The 24,836-nt window shown below is 39.6% G+C and overlaps 2 protein-coding genes, 1 long non-coding RNA gene and 1 other non-coding gene across 14 annotated transcripts in view; 2 read left to right on the top strand and 2 right to left on the bottom strand.

Moving 5' to 3' along the window:
• LOC138707706 (coiled-coil domain-containing protein 130 homolog) overlaps positions 1-2,237 on the top strand; it is a 28,848-nt gene extending 26,611 nt beyond the window's left edge. For 7 of the 8 annotated variants that reach the window (XM_069837550.1, XM_069837544.1, XM_069837548.1 and 4 more), the window contains exon 6: positions 969-2,237. In XM_069837550.1, the coding sequence (XP_069693651.1) occupies positions 969-1,381 (413 nt within the window). In that variant the 3' untranslated portion in view covers positions 1,382-2,237. The remainder of the gene's footprint in view (positions 1-968) is intronic. The other variant, XR_011334328.1, reaches the window with a different exon arrangement.
• The window catches only part of LOC138707709 (uncharacterized), a 114,831-nt gene that overhangs the window by 3,948 nt on the left and 86,047 nt on the right, over positions 1-24,836 (bottom strand). The gene's annotated exons all lie outside the window — the stretch shown is intronic.
• Positions 12,147-12,222, bottom strand: TRNAC-GCA (transfer RNA cysteine (anticodon GCA)). The gene has a single exon. It is a non-coding gene; the product is annotated as a tRNA-Cys (tRNA).
• LOC138707702 (uncharacterized) overlaps positions 12,616-24,836 on the top strand; it is a 39,808-nt gene continuing 27,587 nt past the window's right edge. The window contains exons 1-2 of one of the 4 annotated variants that reach the window (XR_011334325.1): positions 12,616-13,017; positions 14,854-14,930. The gene's annotated coding sequence lies outside the window, so the exon portion shown is untranslated. Of the gene's footprint in view, positions 13,018-13,609; positions 13,686-14,853; positions 14,931-16,483; positions 16,673-24,836 lie in introns of those variants that run through there. The other 3 variants (XR_011334324.1, XR_011334326.1, XR_011334327.1) reach the window with 3 other exon arrangements.

Genomic DNA, 24,836 nt, shown 5'->3' on the forward strand with positions numbered 1-24,836 from the left:
TAATTTATTGATAAAATATAATTATTTTATTGAAGCACGAAAAAAAGGGGTAAAGGAGGCCTTCACCTACTTCACTTGAATATCCGCCACTGGTATTACCATAGAATGGCATGAGATAGTATCGGGGAATACAGTTGGCACTGTATGATTCTGGAAAATTTGTTAATTCATCTCTCACAAAATCCCTCTCAACTTCTGTTGCAAATAGAAAGTGGAATGTTCGACTACAGGTGTTTCAGTGAAGCATGTACTATGCAATCTAGAGTAAAGCAATGGAAGCGAAAATTTAATACAATAATTAGTACAGCTTCCAATACGATATAAAGTGTTCTGAGAGAGATAACATAGACCTGTATGCTCTACTGGCAAATTCTTCAATTAAAAAGAAAAATATTGCACATGTCTGATTAGAGAAATTGTCGCTAATATTTATAATTTCATGAAACAATAGCCAAAAATGGAGTAATTCTGTTTCCAAGATTTATCATCTTAGACAAAAAAAAAAAAAAAAACTGACCGGCTGCCATACACTAAGTCCCTTTGAAATATTCATTATGGTAGTTTTAAGCAGTTCACCCGGTATATATTCGCAACAAATCAAGTCAAGGCCATTTGTTCTCGAATGATATGCTCACAATGAAGAATATGTTGCTTTAATATAAATATTAGTTTTTATAAAGACTCTGACAACGCATTTACCTATGAATTACAGGTGAGAGATAATCCAGTATTTATTACAGTTCATGATCAAATAATTTCATTTCACAGAACAAATTTCTATCATGCTTTGTAAATAGTGAGGACTAGCATAGTCGTGTGACACCAGCATAGTATGGCTCGTCTCTTTCATTGGCCTCAGAGAGCGTGTAAGGTGGAAAAGGAAGATAAAATCATGATTATATAAATTTATGTAAAGCAGAAAATAAATTTCAGATAATTCTGTAAACTTTATTTTTTTTTTATTACAGATGTTCAAAAGAAAATGCCTGCCAAAAGGGAACGACAGACAACCGAGTGGTCGTCAATGAGTTGCTTTGATGAGAAAAGTTCATCATATGATGTGAAAGGTCCTTCGAAATATTCCTTATCTGGTTTAGTTCGAAAGAAGGCTCGTGCTACAAATGAAAATGAAACTGCTGTTAGTTATGAAAGTGATGTATCTGAATCTGAGAATAATAATCAGAAAGCTACTACTGACACACTTACCCAGAGCAAAAGTACACATCTTTCTCATGAAGCAAGTTCAAGCAATGATGACAATGCTCATTTGGCTTCAGATAATGACTCTTCTCCCTCTGTTACACCCTCAGCAAATTGTCCTGATACTTCCATTTCTTTAGTTTCACCATATTATGATTCCCCTAGCTCAGATGAGAATTAGGTGGGGGCTTGCATAATGTAAAACTTTTTACCAATTCATCCTTTCAAGAACCTAACCATATTAGTCGTAATATATTGTGATTTTTATTAGTAACAACAATGTAATTTATTCGTCACAACAATAATTCCTTTCTACAATTCACCTTAAACGCTCTTGTCAACAATTGGTTCTTCACTCAACACAGTATTCGTTATAGCACTCCACCGACGACAATGACAATTTACTTGGACTATTACGCACAACAATGAACTGTTAATCTTAACTAATATTTACAAAGCACTATTTACAAATCAGAACTACCAGTTCTCAGTTCACAGTTCTTCTATCTCAGTCACTCGAGTTCACAGTATCTCGAACCACAGACCTTCAGAGACAGTTCACTGTACTCGAACTCGGGTCCCTCCAACTGCGGTCCACTGCACTCGAACTCAGGTCCCTCCAACTGCGGTCCACTGCACTCGAACTCAGGTCCCTCCAACTGCGGTCCACTGCACTCGAACTCAGGCCTTCGGATGCTGACGCAGATGCGGACGCACACTCGAGTCGAACTCCGGCTGGCTTGCTTGCTCTGGCTTTCTCACTGACTGAATAACTGAAAACTCTGAAACTGCCATCGTTCCTTCGCGACCGTAATTTATAACCACAGCGACGTAACATCGAAGGTTCGACCCGTCTCTAGAGATGGCATTCCAGAGAAATCCAGGGCCCTCTCCTCTCTACCAGCACCAGATGCGCGCGCAAACTCGTCGCGTTACGTAATACACCCTCTCTCTTCTCTCCACCGCGCGACGTCACTCAATGTTCCGTGGAGCCTGTGCGATCTGCTTTCATGCAGGACGCTGGTCGTGAGTTCGATTCTCACGTCGCTGTCACATTGCCCCCTCCTTAGGGCTGCTCGTCCCGGGCAGTCCCTTGGTAGGATGCTAATCGGTCCAGATGCACCACCATCATCTTCCCTCGAGGTTGTCGCTGGATGCGGTACACCACGTCGTTGATCCGGGTCACCACGCGGTATGGTCCATCCCAGGCACGCTGCAGCTTTGGTGATTTCCCTTTGGTCCTGGTAGGTCGATACAGCCACACCAGGTCGCCCTCCTGGAATCCTGCAGAGTTGGCTAATCTGTCGTAGCGCACCTTCATCCTGTCGCTGGCCATCTTGAGGTGCTCTCTGGCCAGTTGGTGAACTCCAACTTCTCGGTGAGTTCTGCCACATAGTCAGTCGCTGGCTGGTCGGCGCTGGGTGGCGTGCCAAACAGCAGATCACAGGGCAGGCGCAGCTCTCTCCCGAAGACCATGTTTGCCGGTGTCATCCCTGTTGTATCGTGGACCAAAGCTCTGTAGGCCAAGAGGAACAGTGGAACTCTGGCATCCCAGTCTCGCTGATGGTTGGACACCACCTTTCGCAGGTGCTCCTCCACGGTTTTGATGTATCGTTCCACCATGCCGTCGGACTGTGGGTGGAGGGGAGTGGTCCTGGTTTTATGCACCCCCAGACGCTCGAACAATTCTCCCATCAGGTTGGATTCGAAGTTGCGCCCCTGATCGCTATGCAATTCCCGGGGCACCCCAAATCGGCAGATGAAGTTGTCAAGCAGCGCGTCGGCCACCATCGAAGCCTCTTGGTTGGGAATCGCGTACACCTCTGGCCATTTTGTGAAGTAATCCATGGCGACTAGCAGGTAGCGGTTCCCGCGATCCGTGACCGGGAACGGTCCAGCAACATCAATGGCGATCCTCTCAAAAGGAGCTCCCACGTTGTACTGCTGCATGGCTCCCCTGCTGCGGGTCCTTGGTCCGCGACTGGCTGCACAGGTGTCGCATCTTCGGCACCATTGTTCCGTGTCGGTTCTCATATGCAACCAATAGAACCTCTGCCTTAACTTGTCCAGCGTCCTGTTGGCTCCCAGGTGGCCTCCAGTCACTCCAGCATGAGTCTCCTCCAGCACTTCCTTCAACTTGCTCCTGGGCAGGACAAGTTGTTCTATGCGGGTCCTTCCATCGGCCGACTCCCAAATCCTCTTCAGGATACCGTCCTTGACAGTGAAGGATTCCCACTGGGCCCAGTAGCTCTTGTAAGTGGTGCTACGGTTGGCGATATCGGCCCATACTGGTCTCTGGCCGGACTCCACATCACGCAGTAGCTGTCCAATGTTTGGGTCCTCCAGCTGCTCCCTCCTTATGGCGGCGTTATCCCATCCTGGGCTCGGCTGGGCGGCAATTGCTCTGACTGCGTGGGCGCCATCCCGCTCTTCTACTTTCAGGCAGTGTTTGCAGCCATCCGGGCACGGACGTCGTGATAAGGCATCAGCGTTGGAATGTTTCTTCCCTTGGCGGTGTTCGGATGTGAAGTTGTACTCCTGCAGTCGTTGAACCCAACGGGCGGTCTGCCCCTCCAGATTCTTGAAGCCCAATAGCCAGGTGAGTGCAGAATGGTCTGTCCTCAGATGGAACTCCTGGCCATACAAATATTTGTGGAAATGCTTCAGGGCTTCGACAATGGCAAGAAGTTCTCTACGGGTCACGCAGTAGTTTCTCTCAGCCTTGGACAATGTTCGGCTGAAGTAGGCAATCACCCTCTCTTGCCCGTCCTGTTCCTGAGAGAGTACTCCGCCGATGCCTACGTTGCTAGCGTCCGTGTCGAGCGTGAACTTCCTTCCAGGGATGGGATATCCCAGTACAGGAGCAGTGCAGAGCGCCTCTTTCAGCGACTGGAAGGATGACTCCGCCTCGTCTGTCCACTGGAATTGTCGTTTCTCCTCGGTCAGCTGGGTTAGAGGCTTAGCGATGTTGGCGTACCCAGCTACGAACCTTCTGTAATAAGTGCAGAGGCCGAAAAAGCGGCGCAGCTCCTGCTTGTCCCTCGGTCTCGGCCATCCTCTGACGGCTTGTAGCTTCTCCGGGTCCGTGGCCACTCCGTTGGTCCCTACTACGTGTCCCAAGTAGTTGACCTTCTGGAATAGATGACATTTCTTCTTTCATTTCCGTGATGGCTTGCAGGATCTGCTGTAGGTTCTCCATTGTCGATAATATCCCACTTCTGACACCAGTGTGATTTTTATTAGTAACAACAATGTAATTTATTCGTCACAACAATAATTCCTTTCTACAATTCACCTTAAACGCTCTTGTCAACAATTGGTTCTTCACTCAACACAGTATTCGTTATAGCACTCCACCGACGACAATGACAATTTACTTGGACTATTACGCACAACAATGAACTGTTAATCTTAACTAATATTTACAAAGCACTATTTACAAATCAGAACTACCAGTTCTCAGTTCACAGTTCTTCTATCTCAGTCACTCGAGTTCACAGTATCTCGAACCACAGACCTTCAGAGACAGTTCACTGTACTCGAACTCGGGTCCCTCCAACTGCGGTCCACTGCACTCGAACTCAGGTCCCTCCAACTGCGGTCCACTGCACTCGAACTCAGGCCTTCGGATGCTGACGCAGATGCGGACGCACACTCGAGTCGAACTCCGGCTGGCTTGCTTGCGCTGGCTTTCTCACTGACTGAATAACTGAAAACTCTGAAACTGCCGTCGTTCCTTCGCGACCGTAATTTATAACCACAGCGACGTAGCATCGAAGGTTCGACCCGTCTCTAGAGATGGCATTCCAGAGAAATCCAGGGCCCTCTCCTCTCTACCAGCACCAGATGCGCGCGCAAACTCGTCGCGTTACGTAATACACCCTCTCTCTTCTCTCCACCGCGCGACGTCACTCAATGTTCCGTGGAGCCTGTGCGATCTGCTTTCATGCGGGACGCTGGTCGTGAGTTCGATTCTCACGTCGCTGTCACAATATTTTCACCTCATATTGAGTCAAGCTCTCAGATGCACAGAAGGTATAAGGAGATTTTTATATTTATGTGTTGAATCAAAATGCATTTTGCATTAGTCGATTTGTATTGAACCAGACGTGTACAGGGTGTGACAATTTAATTTTGGAATAACAGCATATTTTCGCACTTATTGCAATTTGGGCACAAGCATGTAGCTAGACATGTTTTAATATGTTTCTGCAGAGTAGTATAGCTGTTCATTATTCTGTGGTAGGTATAGGAACATATATCTGTGCTCTAGTGTTGGAAAAATAAATTGCTGAGAAGTTAAATGTGAACAGTTACACAGTGAGACAGATTTTAACAGAGGAATTGGAAACAACAAATTTCTGCATAAGTGGTGTTTCCAAACTTAGCGGAGGACCAGAAACAGTGGCAGCTTGAAGACTCGTCTTTTGACAAATGAACAGATGTTTTAAGAAGTGTCTATACATAGTGTTTCCAGTATGACCAGAAAGGAAACGCCAAAGCATACATTATAAATACTGAATTCATCTCTGCTGATAAGAGCATGCATATCACAACTCACATCATGTTTGGTTATTTCTTGGATCATACGAGAATAGTTCATCATGAGCTCATTGAATAGGGACAATTACAGTCAACCATGATTGCAACTTAGGTGTGCTGAAAAGGCTAAAGTACTCTGTGCGGAGAAAGAGACCTAAATTGAGGCATGACAAGTGGATCCACCGTGACGATAATATCTCAGCACAAAATGTGTTCACTCTTCGTGACTTTTGCGTCAAAGGAATCGGTAATCAAAGTGGATCATTCATCCACTGATTTTTGGCCCTTTCCTAAAGTAAAATCTGTCTTGAAAGTATAAAGTTTGCAAATATTTCTCGTATCCTGTTTCATGCAACAAGGAATTTAAGTGTATTCCAAAGTACCAGTTCCTTAAATGTTTAAAAAATTGCAACATCATGTAACTAAGTTTACATTTGCAGAAGAGAAGTACGTCAAAGTTAATAGTAGCCACTAATGCACAGATAAGCAAATATTGTTTCTACAAAGAATTTCAGTAATTAAATTGTCACACTGTTTGCCCAACAATATTTATTTGGCCATGTACTCTTGAAATGTTTTAAAATCTGTAAAGAATGATATTCCAAAGTACAATTTAGTCATGTACATTGATTCAAGACATATTTGTGATTAAAAAATAATATACTATGACTAAATTATTCATTTATTTAATACTTATGTCTAAAATTATTACATAAAAATTTAAAAACTGAAAGAAGATATATAAAGTTATAAGTTCCCTATTTAAATGAATGTGAAGAATCGGAATTTTACGAAAAATAATGAAAACAATAACAATTGAAAACTTACAGACATAATGTTGACTCAGCTGAATTTGGCATATATGCTTTCACACCCTCTTTTCTTGTAATCCCACAAGCAAACATTCTCATGGCGGCAGATAAAAGAGTAATGCAAAATGAAAATCCTTTCCATAGTCATGTGAACCAGGAGCTGCCTGAAGGTGGACATAGACAAATTCATGCTACAGAAGATTGGTCATTTTTGTGTGTGTATATAGCAAAAGTTCAGAAAGTTCAAGAACGAGTTTCAGAAAGAAGATATTTCATTCTATTTAAAGAGTGTTAAATGACCAGAAAGAACATGGTAATTAACTTTCATCATTTGATACATTAGACAAGTGCAAGAAACGTAATATTCCAGAAATAATAATGGAAATAAATTAATTTAATTACTGTGCTATTTGATGTAATATTTAAAGCTTACATGATTGTGGCAATAATCCCCACAATCGAAGGACTGCTACTAATGATGAACGAGTTTCAAGATGGCATCGGTAGCCTCAGAAGAGTTTTAAATGTTATTGGTTTCAAGTGGGTGAGAGCTGATCCTAATAGAGGGGTGTAATCGAAATACGTAATACATGTTCTAAACATGAAACCTATCCATCAATCTTCGACAGTTTAAAGCGTAGGGATGATCAATTTATTATACAATGGAATCTTGCTAATCCGGCCATTCCTTGCATAGAGGGGTGCCAGATTAGCGAGAGTGCCAAATTAATGAGACTATTTAAAATGTCATTAAATTTAATGTTTTAAGCTGCGCCAACCACTCTACTTGCAATTCTAAATCGAAACTAGAATGTTTCAAATATGGCTAGCATGTGTATATAAGTGTATACGTGTATAAGTAATACAATATAAAACATGATACAAGTGCAGATTTCCCAAAAGACTGCTACAGTAGAAGTGATAAAAAGTATACTAGAAGGAGACCTGGATTAGCGACAGTCTACTGTATGTAAGGACGAGACATATAGCAACCATACTCCACTGAGTAGGATTGCAGACCATCTCATACAGGAAAAAGAATTTGTATCATCCCAAACAACCTGTTTATCCACAGATCAAGAAAGAAAATTGAGATTTTTTTTATGATGAAGCGACTTTACATGTATATATATTTATATTAAGTAAAAGGCTCACAACAAGGTTAATATCAAATCTACCACTCAGCTGTGCCCTGGTCCACAGTGCTCCCTATCACACATTCAGTTAGGTAAAACAACTACATTTCATTTCCATATAGAAGATAGGAAAGCCTGGCAAAAAAACAGCAAGATCACAAAAACAAAATTAATATGATATAATAAAAGCAAATAAGTCGGCAAGAAACAAAATTAAAACTAGAAACCACAGTTCACAGTTTACTTCAGTATTATTCGAAGCACCTACATCAGTACACTGAATATAGCAAACTGAATTTCAGTCTCATAAAAACTGTAAAATCATATTGGGGACTTACAAAGTGTTACGTCATTATTTAAACTGTTACTCGTAGAATGTTAAAATACATTCGAATTTCATTATTCTTAAAAATATTCATGTTGACAGATTAACGCTTTAAAGGTATTATAACATAATTTTATTGCTACGGTTTATTAATTATTGTCCCATTGTAACTTTTTTTTTTTGGTAAATTCTCTTTCAAATTATGTAGCTGCTTAGTTCGAATTTAAAAATATTTCAGGTACTTATGAACCTTACAGCAGTCGCCTATAAGTAGAATTCTTTGTGTAACTGTGGACTTAATATGAACAACTGTAGAGGACAAGATTATGATAATAGTGCCAGCATGATTGGAAACAAGAAAGGAATGCAAAATAGAATTTTACAGAAGTACCCCCAGGGCATTCTTGAACGCCATTCACTTAATTTAGTTATTGGTGATGCCATCTCATCTTCACTGTCAAAATGCATTAACATCCAAGAAATTCTTCTGGATCAAACTTCCGGAGAAAGTGATATTAACGGCCAGGAGCTCTACAGTGAACTAATACATTTACAGAGAGTAGCAAATAATGTCAACATAGAAAACCCAGTTGAATTTCATTTTCAAACACAACAAGGTGGACTGTTTTCCCAACATTTGGACATGTCTTAGGATTTTGTTGTCTATGCCTATCTCAATGGGAAGTGGAGAGAATAGCTTCAAAAAGATAAAATTGATAAAACCATATTTGCACTCTACAATGTGCCAAGACCATTTGTCAGCTTTAGCTAGCATCTCTATTGAAAATGAATTTGTCAAAAACTTTAACAAAATAAATTATTAGTAATTTCGCGGAAAATTTGCAGTGTGGCAAAAGTTCTTAAAACCTTTGACATTTTAGTGTGAATTAAAAGATAATATGAAGTTTTGAATGTAACACCATGTAAGTGTATTAAAACATTTGATACAGTGTAATGGAATGAACTACAATCACGTTAACATCAACTTTCATCAGGGATGTCATTGTATGGAGTCTTCAAGTGTAGTAAGTCACTAAACATAAGCCTAATTATTATAATGGATTTTTTAGGTTTCAGTGTTTAAGAAGTTTGCTTGGGCCAGGCATGATCATTTGTGACACGCAACTCAAGTTAAAGAAAACAGACGATATTTGGCACTGATAGTTGAGGCTTTATGTTACACAGCATTACAAGTTGGCCTGGATGGATCTAAAAGCAGCAGTATTAAGGGAAGTTTTATTAAACTTTTGGAATTTGTGGGAAACTTGAGTCCTCTACTGAAAGCAAGACTAGAATATGAAGACTAAAACGCCAAGTATATTTAAAACACTATACAAAATGAAATATTCAGTATAATTGCTAACTGTACCATAGTCACTTTCAGGTGGTCAGCCAGATCGGACAATACTATTCTAGTACTTGACTCGCAAATATTAGTGAAGTATTTCTAAAATTTGTACTACGATATACAGAGAAACATTATACATGTTCCAGTAGGCCTATATATTTATACTCCATTTTATTTCAAGAAGTGCAGTTCGGTGGCTCCTTTGAATACCCAGTTACAGATCTATGACTTCCTACACAAACTCCTCTGGCAATTCCATCCTGTCCCCTCATCCCAACATTGCACAGTTGCCACAATCCCGGTGACCCTCCAAATGAGACAGTGAGACTGACGGGATTCTTGGAATTCGGAAAAGATGCTGCAACTCTGCCTCCACGTGAATTTGACGGGAGCCTGTCAATTCTTCTGAACGAGGGTTGTGATTGGTTACTGACAGGAGAAGACAAGATTTCCGTCACAGTAAGGAAGACATTTGTTTATGACAACCAACTAGTAGGAGGCAGTAGAAGGTCTGTCAGCAAAGTCCTTTCTATGAAACTGTACTCCATGAAATAAAATACAGTAGATCTGATCCAAAGCCACCAATGCTGCGAAAACACTAATATACACGATGCTATTAGTTGCTTGGTCGTGCAGTAGGCCTACAATAGTGCAATATAATTGAAACTGCTGTCTTCGTCTGAAGTATTTATATGCAATGTGCATTTTCTCACTTGCATTATCCCCCCTCCAATTTGCAAGTTCTGGCGTCGCTACTGCAGATATCTGAATTAAAGAAACTATATTTCCTTCATGTATTTCAGTGAAAACATTTTTTATATTGGTAACATAATATTGTAGTAGGCCTATTGTAGTATTACCCGTGTAATTTTTTTCCTGTTGTACAGAGGAGGGACCGAAAGGCTTACACTGCAGCCTGAGGCTTATTGTGCTTACCACTCCTATTCTGTGAATGATTGGGTAGCTGAACGGCTGTGCTCTTGTACAAGTACAGCATGCTGCACCATGAACTGAACCCGGACTATGGTATGGATGATGATATGGGAATTAATTATGGCAAAATGAGACCGAGGTCCAACGCCGAAATTTACCCAGCAATTCTGCTTCAATTGAGTTAAAACCGCGGTAAAACCCAACCAGGATTCGAACCCGGGCCCGCTCGTTTCACTCTCAAACGCAGCGGTAGACTTAACGGTGTATTAATACAGTATATAGTCGTTGGAATCTGCTGAAAACTTGCAGGCTATTTCGCTGAAATGTTGAAAATGACATTGCTGACAATTGGTATTGTGTTTATGTGTTCGCGCGCGCGTGCGTGAGAAAGAGGGAGAGCGTAAGCTTAGATCAACCCTGTCCAAACCAAGAGGCCTTCAAATATATCAAGCCCTCTTGGTCCAAACGGACAGTCAGCGACAATCAGCGTTGCCAACCGTAGCTAGAACCGGCTAAACCGGAGGATTTAACCCCTTCAGACCTGAACTTATATTAAACAAAATTGAAAGAAAAAAAACTGGTCACATAATCATTCTGGGGATTCTCAAATTCAAGTCTTCACAGAAAATCAAAATTTGGGGACAGTTTTGACCCCTAAGGCCCCAAATTTTAAATTTTATTTTTAATTCAGGTATAGAAATGTTTCAAAAATAATATTCTCCATTTCTGTCACGTTGAATTTCTCAAAATATTTAAAAGTATCGAAGACATTCCAAAAAAGAAAAAAAAAACAATGTACACTATAATGTACATCAGGCCTGAAGGGGTTAAGGTCCCGCAGCTGGTAGCTGGACGACTGTAGCTTGATGACAAACTGTAGCCGTTTCGAGACTCGACTCCTTGACCATAGTAGAATATCGTTCAATTTTTAAAGTATGCCTCAGATGGTATTTTTTAAGAAGGCAAGTTCAAAGCAGACCATAAAAAGGGGAGAAGGAAGGGAAAAGAATTTTTTAAGAAAGTCATAAAAAGGGAAGGGTCTCAAGCTTCGAAACGAAACCATGAAAGGACTGCCCTGTCAGGAAGTGAAAGTCTTGTTATAGCCTACTGTATTTAGCAGGAACTGCGATATTTTTTAAGGTTTAGAGAAGCCTGGTCATAAAAGAGGACAAAGGAGTTTCTCATTATTTCTATCCGCTGAGAAGGTATGAATAAAGTCATAAAGAAGGTATGAATAAAGTCATAAAGAAGGAGAAAAAATGCGAAAATTATTTTTGTACATTTTTTGTTGTGATAAAAAATGTTAGGTTGTACTGTACTTTCTAAACTGAAATCACAGTCTAGTATATACAGTTACGAAGTTCAATACGTAGTAAATATGCATCCACAGATAGTTGCTAACCACTAGGATCGCTACTATCGCCTCATTACAGACATACTACGAAATAGTACCGGCACAGTCTATTGTTTCTAGCACCCTCACAACTCAAGCTTCGTGACTGTATATACTAGACTGTGACTGAAACCTTGAATAAGCTCTCCAGTGAAGGTGTCAGACAAAAGACCTATTTTCTAACTTTGAAGTTCTTATCACAGTATACTGTGATAGTAGGTTACGTGTACTGTAACAGCTGTCATTCAGACTTCAACAGTATTATTTTAAGTTCTGAATCTTTGATCGCTGTAAACCAAGGGAGACGTGTTCTTTAGAAAATTCAAATACTCGTTAAACTTCACTTTCATTACATCACATATTCATTTTATGAGGTCTCGCCACCCTCATTGAATATTATCACGACTACTATGAAGTAGTCAATGTGTATTATCACCATTAATTCGAGAAAAATTCGTTCCGGCACCGGGAATCGAACCCGGGACCTCTCAGCTCTGCGCGCTGAGCGCTCTTTCCAACTGAGCTATGCCGAAATCGTGTCACATTACAATGAGAGGAGTTCGATCGGCGCCGTGGATCGTGTCCCGGCATAGTTCAGTTGGAAAGAGCGCGCAGAGCTGAGAGGTCCCGGGTTCGATTCCCGGTGCCGGAACGAATTTTTCTCGAATGAATGGTGATAATTCACTTTCATTGTTTGTTTACTTTTGTTTTCAGTTGTTTTGATCATTAAAATAAAAAGTGCTTATAAAATAATAATAATAATAATAATACATACATATTATTATAACATAAATAATCACGGTAGGCCTAAGTATAAAATTTCATATGTAGCTGTTTTAGAGAAAAGGCGCTGGATTTTGATACAGTTGTGGCTGGAAAGTTAGTTCTAAGGTTGGCAACGCTGAAACGGTGCTTACTGAAGGCGAGCGCTCAGCTGAAGGAGGAGAGTTGAAGAACTAACTCGCGAGCGCAGTGTAGGGGTGGTATCGTTGCGGTGGAGGAGAAAGAGTGGGGTGCTCTAGTTATCTTCAGAATTCTTCAATATTCTCTTGTCTCGTGATTATCAGTAGTGCGTAATGGACGTAGGGAAACGAAAGAAACGTGATCACCAAGCATCTTCTTTTCATATGTTATGGGAAAGCTGTTATTTTTTTGTAGCAGCTGGAGAACATTCTCAGTGCCTTATATGTCAGAAAATTATAAGAGGAAGACGAAAACATAACATAATGCGCCATTACGACACCATACATAAAGCTGTGTATGATGATTTTGTTGGCGAAGATCGCAAGAGAAAAGTTGACGAGTTAAAACTATCGCTATACCTTGAGGTAGGTTATAAATGTATCGTCACATGTTTGTGGTTTTAAGCATTTAAAATAAGGCTATATTTCAGTTTTATTTATAAAATGCTACAAACTTAAAAGCATATAATTCATTTCATTTACTAATTCTATATTACAATTTTAAAATATTGTAATATTTATTAATTTCTGTGCAATATGTTTTTGCAGTTCATACAAATTATTTCAATCGGAAATGCAATAGTTAGAACACTAAACAATACTACTAATAGTAATTAAACTACAACTACTACTACTACTACTACTACTACTACTACTAATAATAATAATAATAATAATAATAATAATGAAGAAGAAGAAACAGGGTCGCAGTATTAAACGTAAAATACATTGAAATTAATATGTTTTCATCTGGAATGACAATAAAGTTAATGATTTTAAATTCAAAATTGCATAGGTAGAAAACTTTACTTCTTTTCATTTCTTTCAACAATCAAAATAAGTTAAATACAAAGAAAATCAATTAATTATAACTCCATATGATAAAGCTCTTTCTTCTGTGTATGTGTATACATTTTCAGTCAACTGTAAACTCCCAACCTCTCTTTTACCTCTTATCCCCTCTCACTCCTTTCCCGTACAGCGGCCAAGCGTTCTCAGCAATCTGTTACGCTCGCGAATCGCGAGTCTGCTCAGTGAGTACAAAACGTGTACAGTCCTGGCTTAGATCAATGAAGTCGTCAAATTTACCAAGAAGTGGAAATATTATATTATACATCCTAAATATTTCTATATTCCAAATAGTAACAGTACATTTTATGATGATGTTTGTTTATCAAATGAAATATTTTCATGTTCAAAGTAATGATTTAAATTATTAATTCAATTAAATGCGATAAAACCTGTTTTGTCCTCCATAGATTTTGCTTTAGTTTCTTTCAAAATCAGCACTTTCCTCAGCGTTAATTTAATGAACTTTACAGTAATCGTGTATTCGTAGTTTTGTAGACAATACGTGTTAATAACTAGGGAGCAAAAATGAAACATGTAAAACTAACAGCTAACCCCAGTGGAATTCGAATCCGCAATCTCCGGTATAGGAGATGCCTTATTTATTAGGCCACGGGAGTTGGGAAGGTGATAACTGATAAGATAATTGGGTTGTGAAATAGGAACAGAAATCAACAGATCAAGTTCTTTGTGAACTATTTGTCGGTCCAATAACTTTTGAATGAGATTATTAAGTTCGTTATTATTTACCAATTCTTTGGACAAATACAGACCGATTATTTAGTCCTGACAGCTCAGCGACGCGAAAGAGGGGAAGTAATAGGAGTAGTGGGGATAGCTCCGTAGTAGAGATAAGGGCGAGCGGTCGGTAAAGGAATGCAGTACAACTTAATTGTACTAGAAACGTACCGCTCTACCGCACGCATGACATCCGATCGCTCCGAAGGCAAGCGAGTGACTAACCCAAACACCCCTTGGCGTAACTAAATGGACTTGCCTAACCCAGGCGCACATCTCCGGCGACTATCAGGACTAAATAATCGTACTGTACAAACTGCGCATTTGTTAGTCAGCCTTCCCATGAACTCCGCGTGATAAAATAAATGACTATGCAAAGACGATTTCTCTAATGCAGTATAATCAGTGGTGTATTTCTAAATAAAAAAGTGCCCTGGCTCTGGGATTCCGGTAGTAGTCTTCGTCATCATCATCATCATCATCATAATTTAATACTTATGGAATGTCAGAAGATGATACATGGATTCGAATCTGGATATAGAGATTATTAGGTCTGCGATTAAGATCTCAATATGAAATTGTTTAAATGTGTACAAAATATGATTTTTTTTATAGATGCAAAATTTGCCTTGGTGCCGCCAGGTCTGAAATACACTCCTGAGTATAATTGCTGGGTGCCCTGCAATAACAAGGTATGTACACATACTTCGGTATAGTCGCCACAATTAATGTATAAAAATAACAAATTCAATAACGAGATTTTGACGAATAATACATGAAACTTATACAAATAAACTATCAATAATACTAATTAAAAAACGCAGATTTGCGAAGGTCTTTCTTTGTTAATGAAAACAATGTTACTTTTACTTACTGCCAAACCCCACTTCTTACGTCATACCTGCACAAACAGCGCTCAACGAGCGCGTGCGCTCCTTCGGAGCGGGAGAGCTGTATTTACCGCTCGTCGAGACGGAGAGGAAGATACGTCAGAATGGCATAGACTTGCTATAGGTAGGGGAGAGGGAAACGACCACTCAGCTATCTAGTGGAGTGCAGTGTGTATTCTCAGTAACTGTTTCACGTTGCTTACCTACTGCTACAGTACAGTATGGAGAAATCTAAAAAACGGAAAAGTGATCATCAGGCAAATTCTTTCAATGTTGCATGGGAAAATGCTTATTTTTTCATAGCTGCTGGAGTAAATACTCAGTGCCTTATCTGCCACAACATTTTGAAAGGTAGAAAGAAACATAACATAATGCGTCATTACGAGTCCAGACATAAAGATACTTACGATTGTTTTGTTGCTGAAGATCGCAGTGAAAAGGTTCAGGACTTGAAAGCTGCATTATTACCCGAGGTAGGTACAGTCGGTATTTATTTTTTATGAATTTGAAATACATTGTCTTATCAGAGGTACTTTCTTAATTACTTCTATGCCCAAGGTTGCGGGTTCGATTCCGGGCCAGGTCGATTGCATTTAAGTGTGCTTAAATGCGACAGGCTCATGTCAGTAGATTTACTGGCATGTAAAAGAACTCCTGCGGGACAAAATTCCGGCGCACGGGCGACGCTGATATAACCTCGGCAGTTGCGAGCGTCGTTAAATAGGCCTAAAACATAACATTTAACGATTTACAGCTCGAACTTATTGGTCTTCATTGTGACCTAAGGGCTAAAGATCGTTTGAATAACACTACTAGCCTGGTTGAGTTTTACAAGACTAAACATTAGCAATAATATCCACGACTACACAGGCTCGCTGTGAAAATGATTGCTATGTTTGGCTCAACATTTATATTTGTGAGCAACTGTTTTTTTACAATCAACTTTAATACAGGCAGGCATCGAACATTTGTAACAGATGTTTCATTATGATCAGTAGGCTACTGTTCCTCTCAGCTGCCAACAGCATAAAACCTCGTTTTCCTGTACTGATAAATAAAAATATAACAAAATGATATTGTACATTTAAGTAGCTATGGAATTTCTATTATTTCTGTAAAACAAATATTTCTTTATTAATTAATAATAGTCCAAGATAGTTTTGCAAAGACTGAACGGGAATTCATTTCATGAACACTCGTAATAGTACTTTCTTTTGTGTTCATTTTGTACGAGATCACCCCTTCTTCCAGTCCATCCTTATACAGTGCGCAGCTAATATCTGCTGTCCGCGCATGAGGTGTGAGCCGGCTCGGAGAGCGCAAACCTTGTGCAGGCCTGTCTTACACATAACTTGTTATTGCAGAGCACCCTTCAATTACGTCGATGAAATTTCCTTACAAGTACAGTGCTTGCACGTCCACCGCTATGGAATACCGGTTAGCACGTCTGGCCGTGAAACGAGCGTGGCGGTGTTCAAATACTGGTTGGACCAAGTTAACTGGTTGGAGTTTTTTCCCTCAACCAATTGAATCAGAATTGCTGGGTAAGTTTCGGCGTTGGACCTCGGACACATCTACCATCATTATCATCATCATCACCACCACCACCATCATCATCATCATCATCATCCATAGCCCGGGTTCAGTTAACAGTGCGGCGTGCTATACTTGTACAGGAGCACGAACGTTCGGCTACACAATCATTCAGAGAATAGTAGTGGTAAGCACAATAATCTTCAGGCAGCAGTGTAAACCTTCGTGTCTCTCCTCCATACAAGGAAAAAAAATCAGTTCTTGCACCAAGCATGTATTCCCAGCTAATACTTCGCAAAAGAACTCGTTTATGTCTTTTACTAAATTGGAGTCAAACGAGAGAATTTAGTAGGCCTGCATGCCGCCAGATCACAATTTTCCTGACCGTAGGACGGAAATTGAACATTCAGTGGAGTTTCATAAGATCAATTAAGAAGTAACTCTAACAGTAACTTAATATGTTCCGTAACTTATAATTTAATCTAAGATATCCTAAGTAATTTGATCTAATCTTAGATGTAGTTTCTCCTCTGTGGTTTAATAATCCGTGGCGCTACAACCCATGAAGGTCCAAGACCTACCAGCCGGCTGCTGGCCTCACGGCCACATGCCGAAGCAGAGGTGGACGACCAACCAATCAGAATGAAGGTATATGTGATTAGCACGATGAGCCTCCCAGCCGTTATAGCTGGTTTGCGTAACCGGATTTCGCTATATCAATTGTAGCTCCCCAAGCGCATCACGATGCTGAGTGGGCACCGGTCCCATACACTGGACGAAATTTCATGAGAAAATTTCTTCCCCCCATTAGGACTCGAACCAGCACGCATTCCATAACGCGAGTTCTAGGCAGGATGCCTTGGACCACGATGCCACGGCGCGGGACCTACTGTGTTTTACTATTTCATATTATTAGGAGAGTGCACATTGCAGTGCAATCTTGCGGAGAGTTTGTACTGAACCAAACAAATATTTTTTTATATAATGTAGAGAATGTGTAGCTCATAGCAGTATTGAAGACCGTAACTCGAAATAAGATGCTGTTCTCAATCTACAAGACACTATAGTAGTAGCAGTTGTTCGCTGCGATGACGTCACTGTGCGATGGGCGTGGCTCGTCAGCAAGACAGCCGGCAGCTAGCATTTCAGTGTTATTGTTTGTTTTGACTATGACAAACGCATGCAGGAGTGTTCAGTGTTGTTTATTGCTTTGGCTGTGAGTGAGTCTGTGGTGTTCATAGGCTACAAAACATTTTCTGGTGTCTAATTATTTCTCACTGACTGGTTTTTATTTGCGGCAACAATGCCTTCTTGCAGTGTTTACGGCTGTACTAATACTACCGGGAAAAATAAAAATATTGGTTGTAATTAGAGACAAGAATTCCATGCAATTGCATGTTTTTATAGGAACATAGGACATAGCTCAAACTTAGTACTTGTCCATTTCATTACTTTCCGGTTCCAAATATGTGTACTTTTTCCGTGCATATTTGCATGGTTTAATGGTTTTGAGTGGACACCTCAGTTTCTCGATTTTTATGTGCCTTATGTTAGCTTCAGGAATCAGGATTGAAGAAGGAAAAAAAAACACAAAAATGAAATAAAATGTTAAGATTTTCACAATAAGATGTTTTTTTTCAGTTGTTTATTTAACGACGCTGTATCAACTACTAGGTTATTTAGCGTCGATGAGATTGGTGATAGCGAGATGGTATTTGGCGAGATGAGGCCGAGGATTCGCCATAGATTACCTGGCATTCACCTTACGGTTGGGGAAAACCTCGGAAAAACCCAACCAGGTAATCAGCCCAAGCGCGGATCGAACCCACGCCCGAGCGCAACGTCAGACCGGCAGGCAAGCGCCTTAACTGACTGAGCCACGCCGGTGGCTAATAAAATGTTACAGGCCTTTCCCTTGACCGAAGTTCATTTTTACAACACTTTACCGAGGACCCTCTATAGACTGCGTGTCATAAATGGATTTATTTCGTTGGGTATTGAGAATCAGGGCTATAGAAGGAAGGGCTGGCTCAATGCTTTGTTGTTCAGCTTGCCGCCTTGAGTCTCCCCTCTAGCCACCCCACCACTTTCTGACGTCACTGCGGTACAGTTGGTCTCGGTGAGTGTTGCAGTTACGAGTGTTGAGAAATGTAATTCAAGTTTACATGCACCGTTTCGTAATGTAGGCCTACTTGGTTGTGTAATGAGCGTATATAACAGTTCTTTATGTGCTTAATTATAAAAGTACAGCATTACATTATTAATGATAGTATTTTAAGTTTAAAAATGGTGAATTGTGCTGTAGCGAACTGCTCGAATGACTCTCGTCACACTCACGAAGTAATTTATCACTGTTTTCCGAAAGACGTGCTTTTAGCTAAAGAGTGGGAAAGCAAGTGTCACAGGCAGGACGAAGTGAATATTAAGTGTGCACGTATCTGTAGTGATCATTTCGAAAGTGTGACTGATTATGAAGATGATATGAAGAACAGGCTTTTGGGGTTAAAAGAAAGGAAAATATTGAAGAAAACTGCGGTCCCATCTCTAAATATTCCAAGTTCCAAAGCTACAAGTGACTCAAACCGAGACGATAGATATCAGAAGAGAAATATTCGGAAAGCTGCTCTTAATCACCTTCAGACATTGAGTCCAAAGAAGCCAAGATTAGAACCTACTACCGGCAGCTCTGAATATGTAAATATTACACAGGGATTTGAAGAAACGTCTGTAGCGTCTGAAGTACATTGTCTGAAGTGTGATGAACGCGGAAAACAAATTGATTTACTGAAAAGAAAGGTAAATATTTTAGAATACAGTATTAAAACTTTGCAGTCAAACAATAAAATACTGAAAAACGAGGTGATTGAGAATAGTAAAGAGGAAATATAGAAGTTCAAGGAAACTGCCGACAAATAATTTAGGTCAAAAGCGCACCCTCTTTCAGGAGGTTGTAAATTCTCTTCCTTTTCCAGTACTAGTAGCAACTTAGATTCTTCTAAAATCGGAATCATTCCATAATTGTCTTTGCAGTGTATGGACCTCATAAGTGGTTAATGTGTTTGTTTATTCTGTTTGCTGTGTTTATGTGGTTCTAATATGCTTCCAATTAAGGGTTCCAAAAGTGTACTTTTTGCACAGTGGATTAAAGGGAAGGATTTTATTAGATCAGATGGGAATGTCGTATTCTGCGGTTGTTGCAGTAAATAGGTAAGCACTGCTATTCTGTTTCCGGTTATTTTTATGGCAGTTGTTCTTTGTAAAAATAAAATTTAAAACTTCTTTGGAATAATTAATTAAATCACGATGTCCGTTTTTAAATCGCATCTAGGTAACTGTAATTTCAAATAAAATATACTGTACTAAACAATTTCAAGTCTACTAGCATGTCGCATCTGCTTCACATATTGCAAGAATGCAGAAAAGGGAAGAATCTGCTAAGAATTTCAGAGATCCCTCAGTTATGCCAGGGGGAAAGTGGGTGTGGCGAAAAACAAACTTTACAGGGTCATAAATGCGAACCCGGACTTCGGATCCTTTTCTTCAGTGAAGAAGGTTATTTGTGGCGAAAACTTGAAAGAAGAATTTGACCTGTCACTATCACAAGTGTGTTCGCTCAAGTTTGCACCCATAACTTCTTGCGATGTACAGAGGTCATACTCTGTCTACAAAAACATATTGACTGACAAGCACAGGAACTTCACAGAAATAAATTTAGAAATGTTGTTAACTTAAAAAAAAAAAAAAGTGAAGTGAAATGAGATATATGGAACAAAAATGAAAATGCATATTTTAATGTATTTTTCGCTTGATCGTGCATGTTTCATAGTTTGATAGCGCATGAATGCACGCATAATATTTTGGGATTTTATAGTGCATGAAATTCTCGTCTCTAGTTCTAATTCTTTTCGGAACAAGGACAAATTCGCAAGTGTATACAAGAATAGTAATATGCGTTACAAGAGCGATATGTTGAAGTTTTCATGTTCGAGGAAAAGTTTGAAAAAGCGAAACGTAGTTGAGCTTTTTTAATTTCCGAGAATTGAAAGAAAACATACCGCTCGTGTATCGTACATTATTTTGTGCGAAGATCGTTTATTACATACCTGAAAGAGGAATTTCTAATTAGTTGCAATGAAATCTCCATCTTGGTTTCTGTTCAATGACGGCAATTTTGGAAAACAAAAATATCAGTCTTCAACATGTTAAAATGTTTTCTGTGTTTACTATACTCCAGCAGGCCGTGTTATACGTTTGTCTTTTTTTTCCCCCCAGTCTATAAATGCGAACTTAAAACAAACGGCTTCCTTAATGTTACATGCATCACGAAATTCAGTAACTTTAGTGGAGTTGTAGAGTTTACTTAATTTTTGCAAATATTTAAAAACAATAATTAACAGTGCAATTTAGGTGAAATTGCAGTGGTAAGTTTCCAATTTATAATTATTACTATATTGAACGTCTCTAAAAATAATATGTTAAAAGCCTAAAGCAGTAAAATCAATATGTCACTTAAGCGGTAAGAAGAGGGAAATTGTTATGTGTGTTCGGTTGGGAATACTGAATGTGGAATTTTAGATTTACCGCGGGTTGGTTTTGTGCGGAAACGAAGCAAATACGCACGATCTCGCACAAATGGATTTTGTGTGCAAAGCGAAAAAATTTCATTCCCACATCACGTTTGGTAATCTGTGGCATACATTTCCGAAATGAAGATTTTAATCAGTCAGATATTATGAAAAAAGGCTTCTGCCCGATTGTAAATTGAAACATCCGCGAGTGAATGATGATGCTATTCTATTCAAGTTTCTAGATCCTGAGTAAAAAACAAAAATCGCCAAAAAAAATCTTCTTTCATAAGAGAGAAAACTGTTCCAGAACTATTCGAAAGCCATAAGCCTGGCACTAGCACCACATCAGAATGTGAGACATCTGAATTTGATAAAATAGATGATGTGGAAATGAGCATCAATGTGAACTGAGACTTGAGACGTACAGATGTATTGTAAGTGAGTCAGAAGAAAATAGTGGTTACTCCGACATCGATTCTGATGAAGATTACAATCCTTCCGATTATACAGACTCTGAAAATGAAAGAGTGAAAAAAGACAATGAAATGCGAAAGAGCAGTCAACTTCGTTAATTATAGTGTTTACCAGTGCATTGTTGCCGTTATTTAAATTATGTCGTGTGTGGAATGCCTGTGACCGAAACTCATAAAGGTCAATCAGGTGCGTGTTTTCATGTAAAAACTGTTTGCACCAACGGGCATTGGCAATCTTCAGTCGAAAAAGGGCGTTTATGTTGCGTCAGGGATTTATTTGTGTGGACTTACCTTCAGTGCTTTCAGAACATTTGTAGAAACAATCAAGATGTGTTTTTTTTTTTTTTAGCGAGGCTTACTTTTATAAATTGGTTAAACGACATTTGTTTCCTACCATTCACCGCACGTAGTTTGAGGAAAAGAATGTTAACTTTGCAGCTGCAGTAGGAGAACAAAATCTGTGTTTAGCAGGAGATGGGCAATACGATTCCCCAGGGTTTTCGGCAAAATTTATCACTTACACCATCATAAACCTGAGTACGTCTAAAATATTGGACTTCATTATCGTTGAGAGGAGCATGACGCAAGGAGACATGGAAAAACATGCTTGTGAAACACTACTTCAGAAAATATGTCAAACGCTACCAGTGAAACTTTTTCTGTCTGATGAGACACACAGGAGTAAGGGCTATGATGAAAAAGACGTTTCCAACTATTCATCACGAGTTTTACTTGTGGCATCTCGGAAAATCGCTAATGAAAACATTTAACAGGTATAGCAAAGATTCGATTATACATGAATGGAAAAGTTCATTTACAACCATCTCTGGTGGTCCTCAGCTACATGTAAAAACGATCCTGAACTGCTTATTGAAAAACTTACTTCAATTCTAAACCACGCATGGAATATTCATTCATGGGAAAATGGAAAGAAATCACATCCTGTGCTCATGACAACCAGATTGGAGACCGTAAATGGATTAAGAAAAATTCGAAAGAATATCCTCATCCATAAGAGAGAATTAGTAATAAAAGATTTCTGAAAGATCTGAGTAATATAAATAATTTTATGCCATCCTAGCATTATAAACAGGTTGTTACTACATCGAATATCGTCCGTAATCGGCTTATGGCACGCGTGCCGATAGTAGCAAAGACGTAATACGGGAACGCTTGGTCGGGATGCATGCAACTCGTCTGACTCTTCAACGCGTCGTGTAACAAGAAATGAAATGCAGGACACAAGATAACGTATCATTTATTTCCATTCTTTAACAATTTGTATCACGTTTGTAATATCACATAAAACAGTTCTGTGGTTCACAGAAGCTATATTAACAAAATAAATGAACATTTGTAACATAACTTGCAAGTCCACACCTGTGGAGTAACGGTCAGCGCGTCTGGCCGCGAAATCAGGTGGCCCGGTTTCGAATCCCGGTCGGGGCAAGTTATCTGGTTGAGGTTTTTTCCGGGGTTTTCCCTCAACCCAATACGAACAAATGCTGAGTAACTTTCGGTGCTGGACCCCGGACTCATTTCACCTTTATTTCATTCAGACGCTAAATAACCTAGATGTTGATATAGCGTCGTAAAATAACCCAATAAAATAGAAATAACCTGCAAGGTCATCCATTTCCCTGTACCCAATGCCAGGCGCAACTAATCAATACGAACATATGACGACAACTTCTCAGCTATGGAGCCCGAATTTCTTTCACAGTTTATTTCCTACAATTTATAATTGTAATATGCCATAAAGTGTTGTATCCAACTCGTGGATAATCATTATGACACTTTTGAAAATTGTCGCACTCACTGTCGTTCGTGCGACAAGCATTCACTCATGCCATAAATCATCATGATTATCCACTTGTTGCATAAATAACTATTCTACATTCTGGCAGTCTGGAATGTATTCATAATGAGAGACTGAAGTACGTTCCTAAAAGGGTGCACCTTAGTTTTGTGGGAATGTACGTAAGATCACAGCTCCTGACCACAATGTCCGTGTAGTCGCCCTCGGTAGTGTAGTTGGCGTAGTTGGTATAGCGCTAGCTTTCTATGCTTGAGGTTGCGGGTTCGATCCCGGCTGAGGCCGATGGCATTTAAGTGTGTTAAAATGCGACAGGCTCATGTCAGTAGATTTACTGGCATTTAAAAGAACTCCTGCGGGACAAAATTCCGGCACACCGGCGACGCTGATATAACCTCTGCAGTTGCGAGCGTCGATAAATAAACCATAATTTTAAAAAAAGTCCATGTAAAGGACAGTGAAATTTTCAAAAGCATCGGCAGAGTGAGCGTGTAAAAGAAAATACAAACAGAAGACTATCGACTGGCGACAATTTGTAAAATAATTAATCGACAATATATCTAATACAAATGCACCACCTACATCGTAGCTGAGAAGATCATCCACAAAATCTTGGGTCACTATCCAAGTTAAAAGAGGAAACTGAAGAAAGATATTTCTTGCTTTTCGGACTGGAGCTCCAGCTGACGGCATCGCACAGTGACGTCATCGCCATACGACCCCCAACCTTCAAAGGTACTGTACGTAACTCGAGAATTATTTGTGTTATTGATGTCGGATTTTCACCATTGTATTTTTAATTACTTACAGAATTACTGAATTGCATTTTCCTACTACGTGGTTTTTGAGTTCAGTACTCCTTTTTAACATATGCCGCCACGGTGATCTAGTGGCTAGAGCTGTGGACTTAGAATCTCGTGGGTCCGGATTTGATCCCCGATTTATAACTTGTGTTGGGCAAGCCCGTGGTCCAGGTAACAAAGGAATTTTTTTCCGGGATCTCCGATTCCGCTGTGGCATCATCATCATCATCATCATCATCATCATCATCTCATTGGTGTAGCGTAGACCAGTCTCTTGTGGAACACCTTGCACGACGACTCTGTAGATAAATAATTGGTCTACATAACGGAGTTAGATTAGCCTTAATTGTATTATCTTTTGTATTTTTAGTAGGAAGTTATAATTTAATTCATATATTATGTGAATGAGGAATAGTCGAGTATGTGCCATTATTTAAAAAAGTTGTAACTATAGAAGGTATGTTTATGCTATATGAATATCGTTAATAACTGATTGCACCCTAATTTTCGTGTAA

Source organism: Periplaneta americana, chromosome 10, assembly GCF_040183065.1.
Source record: "Periplaneta americana isolate PAMFEO1 chromosome 10, P.americana_PAMFEO1_priV1, whole genome shotgun sequence".
In the NCBI taxonomy this organism is placed as follows: Eukaryota; Metazoa; Arthropoda; class Insecta; order Blattodea; family Blattidae; genus Periplaneta; species Periplaneta americana.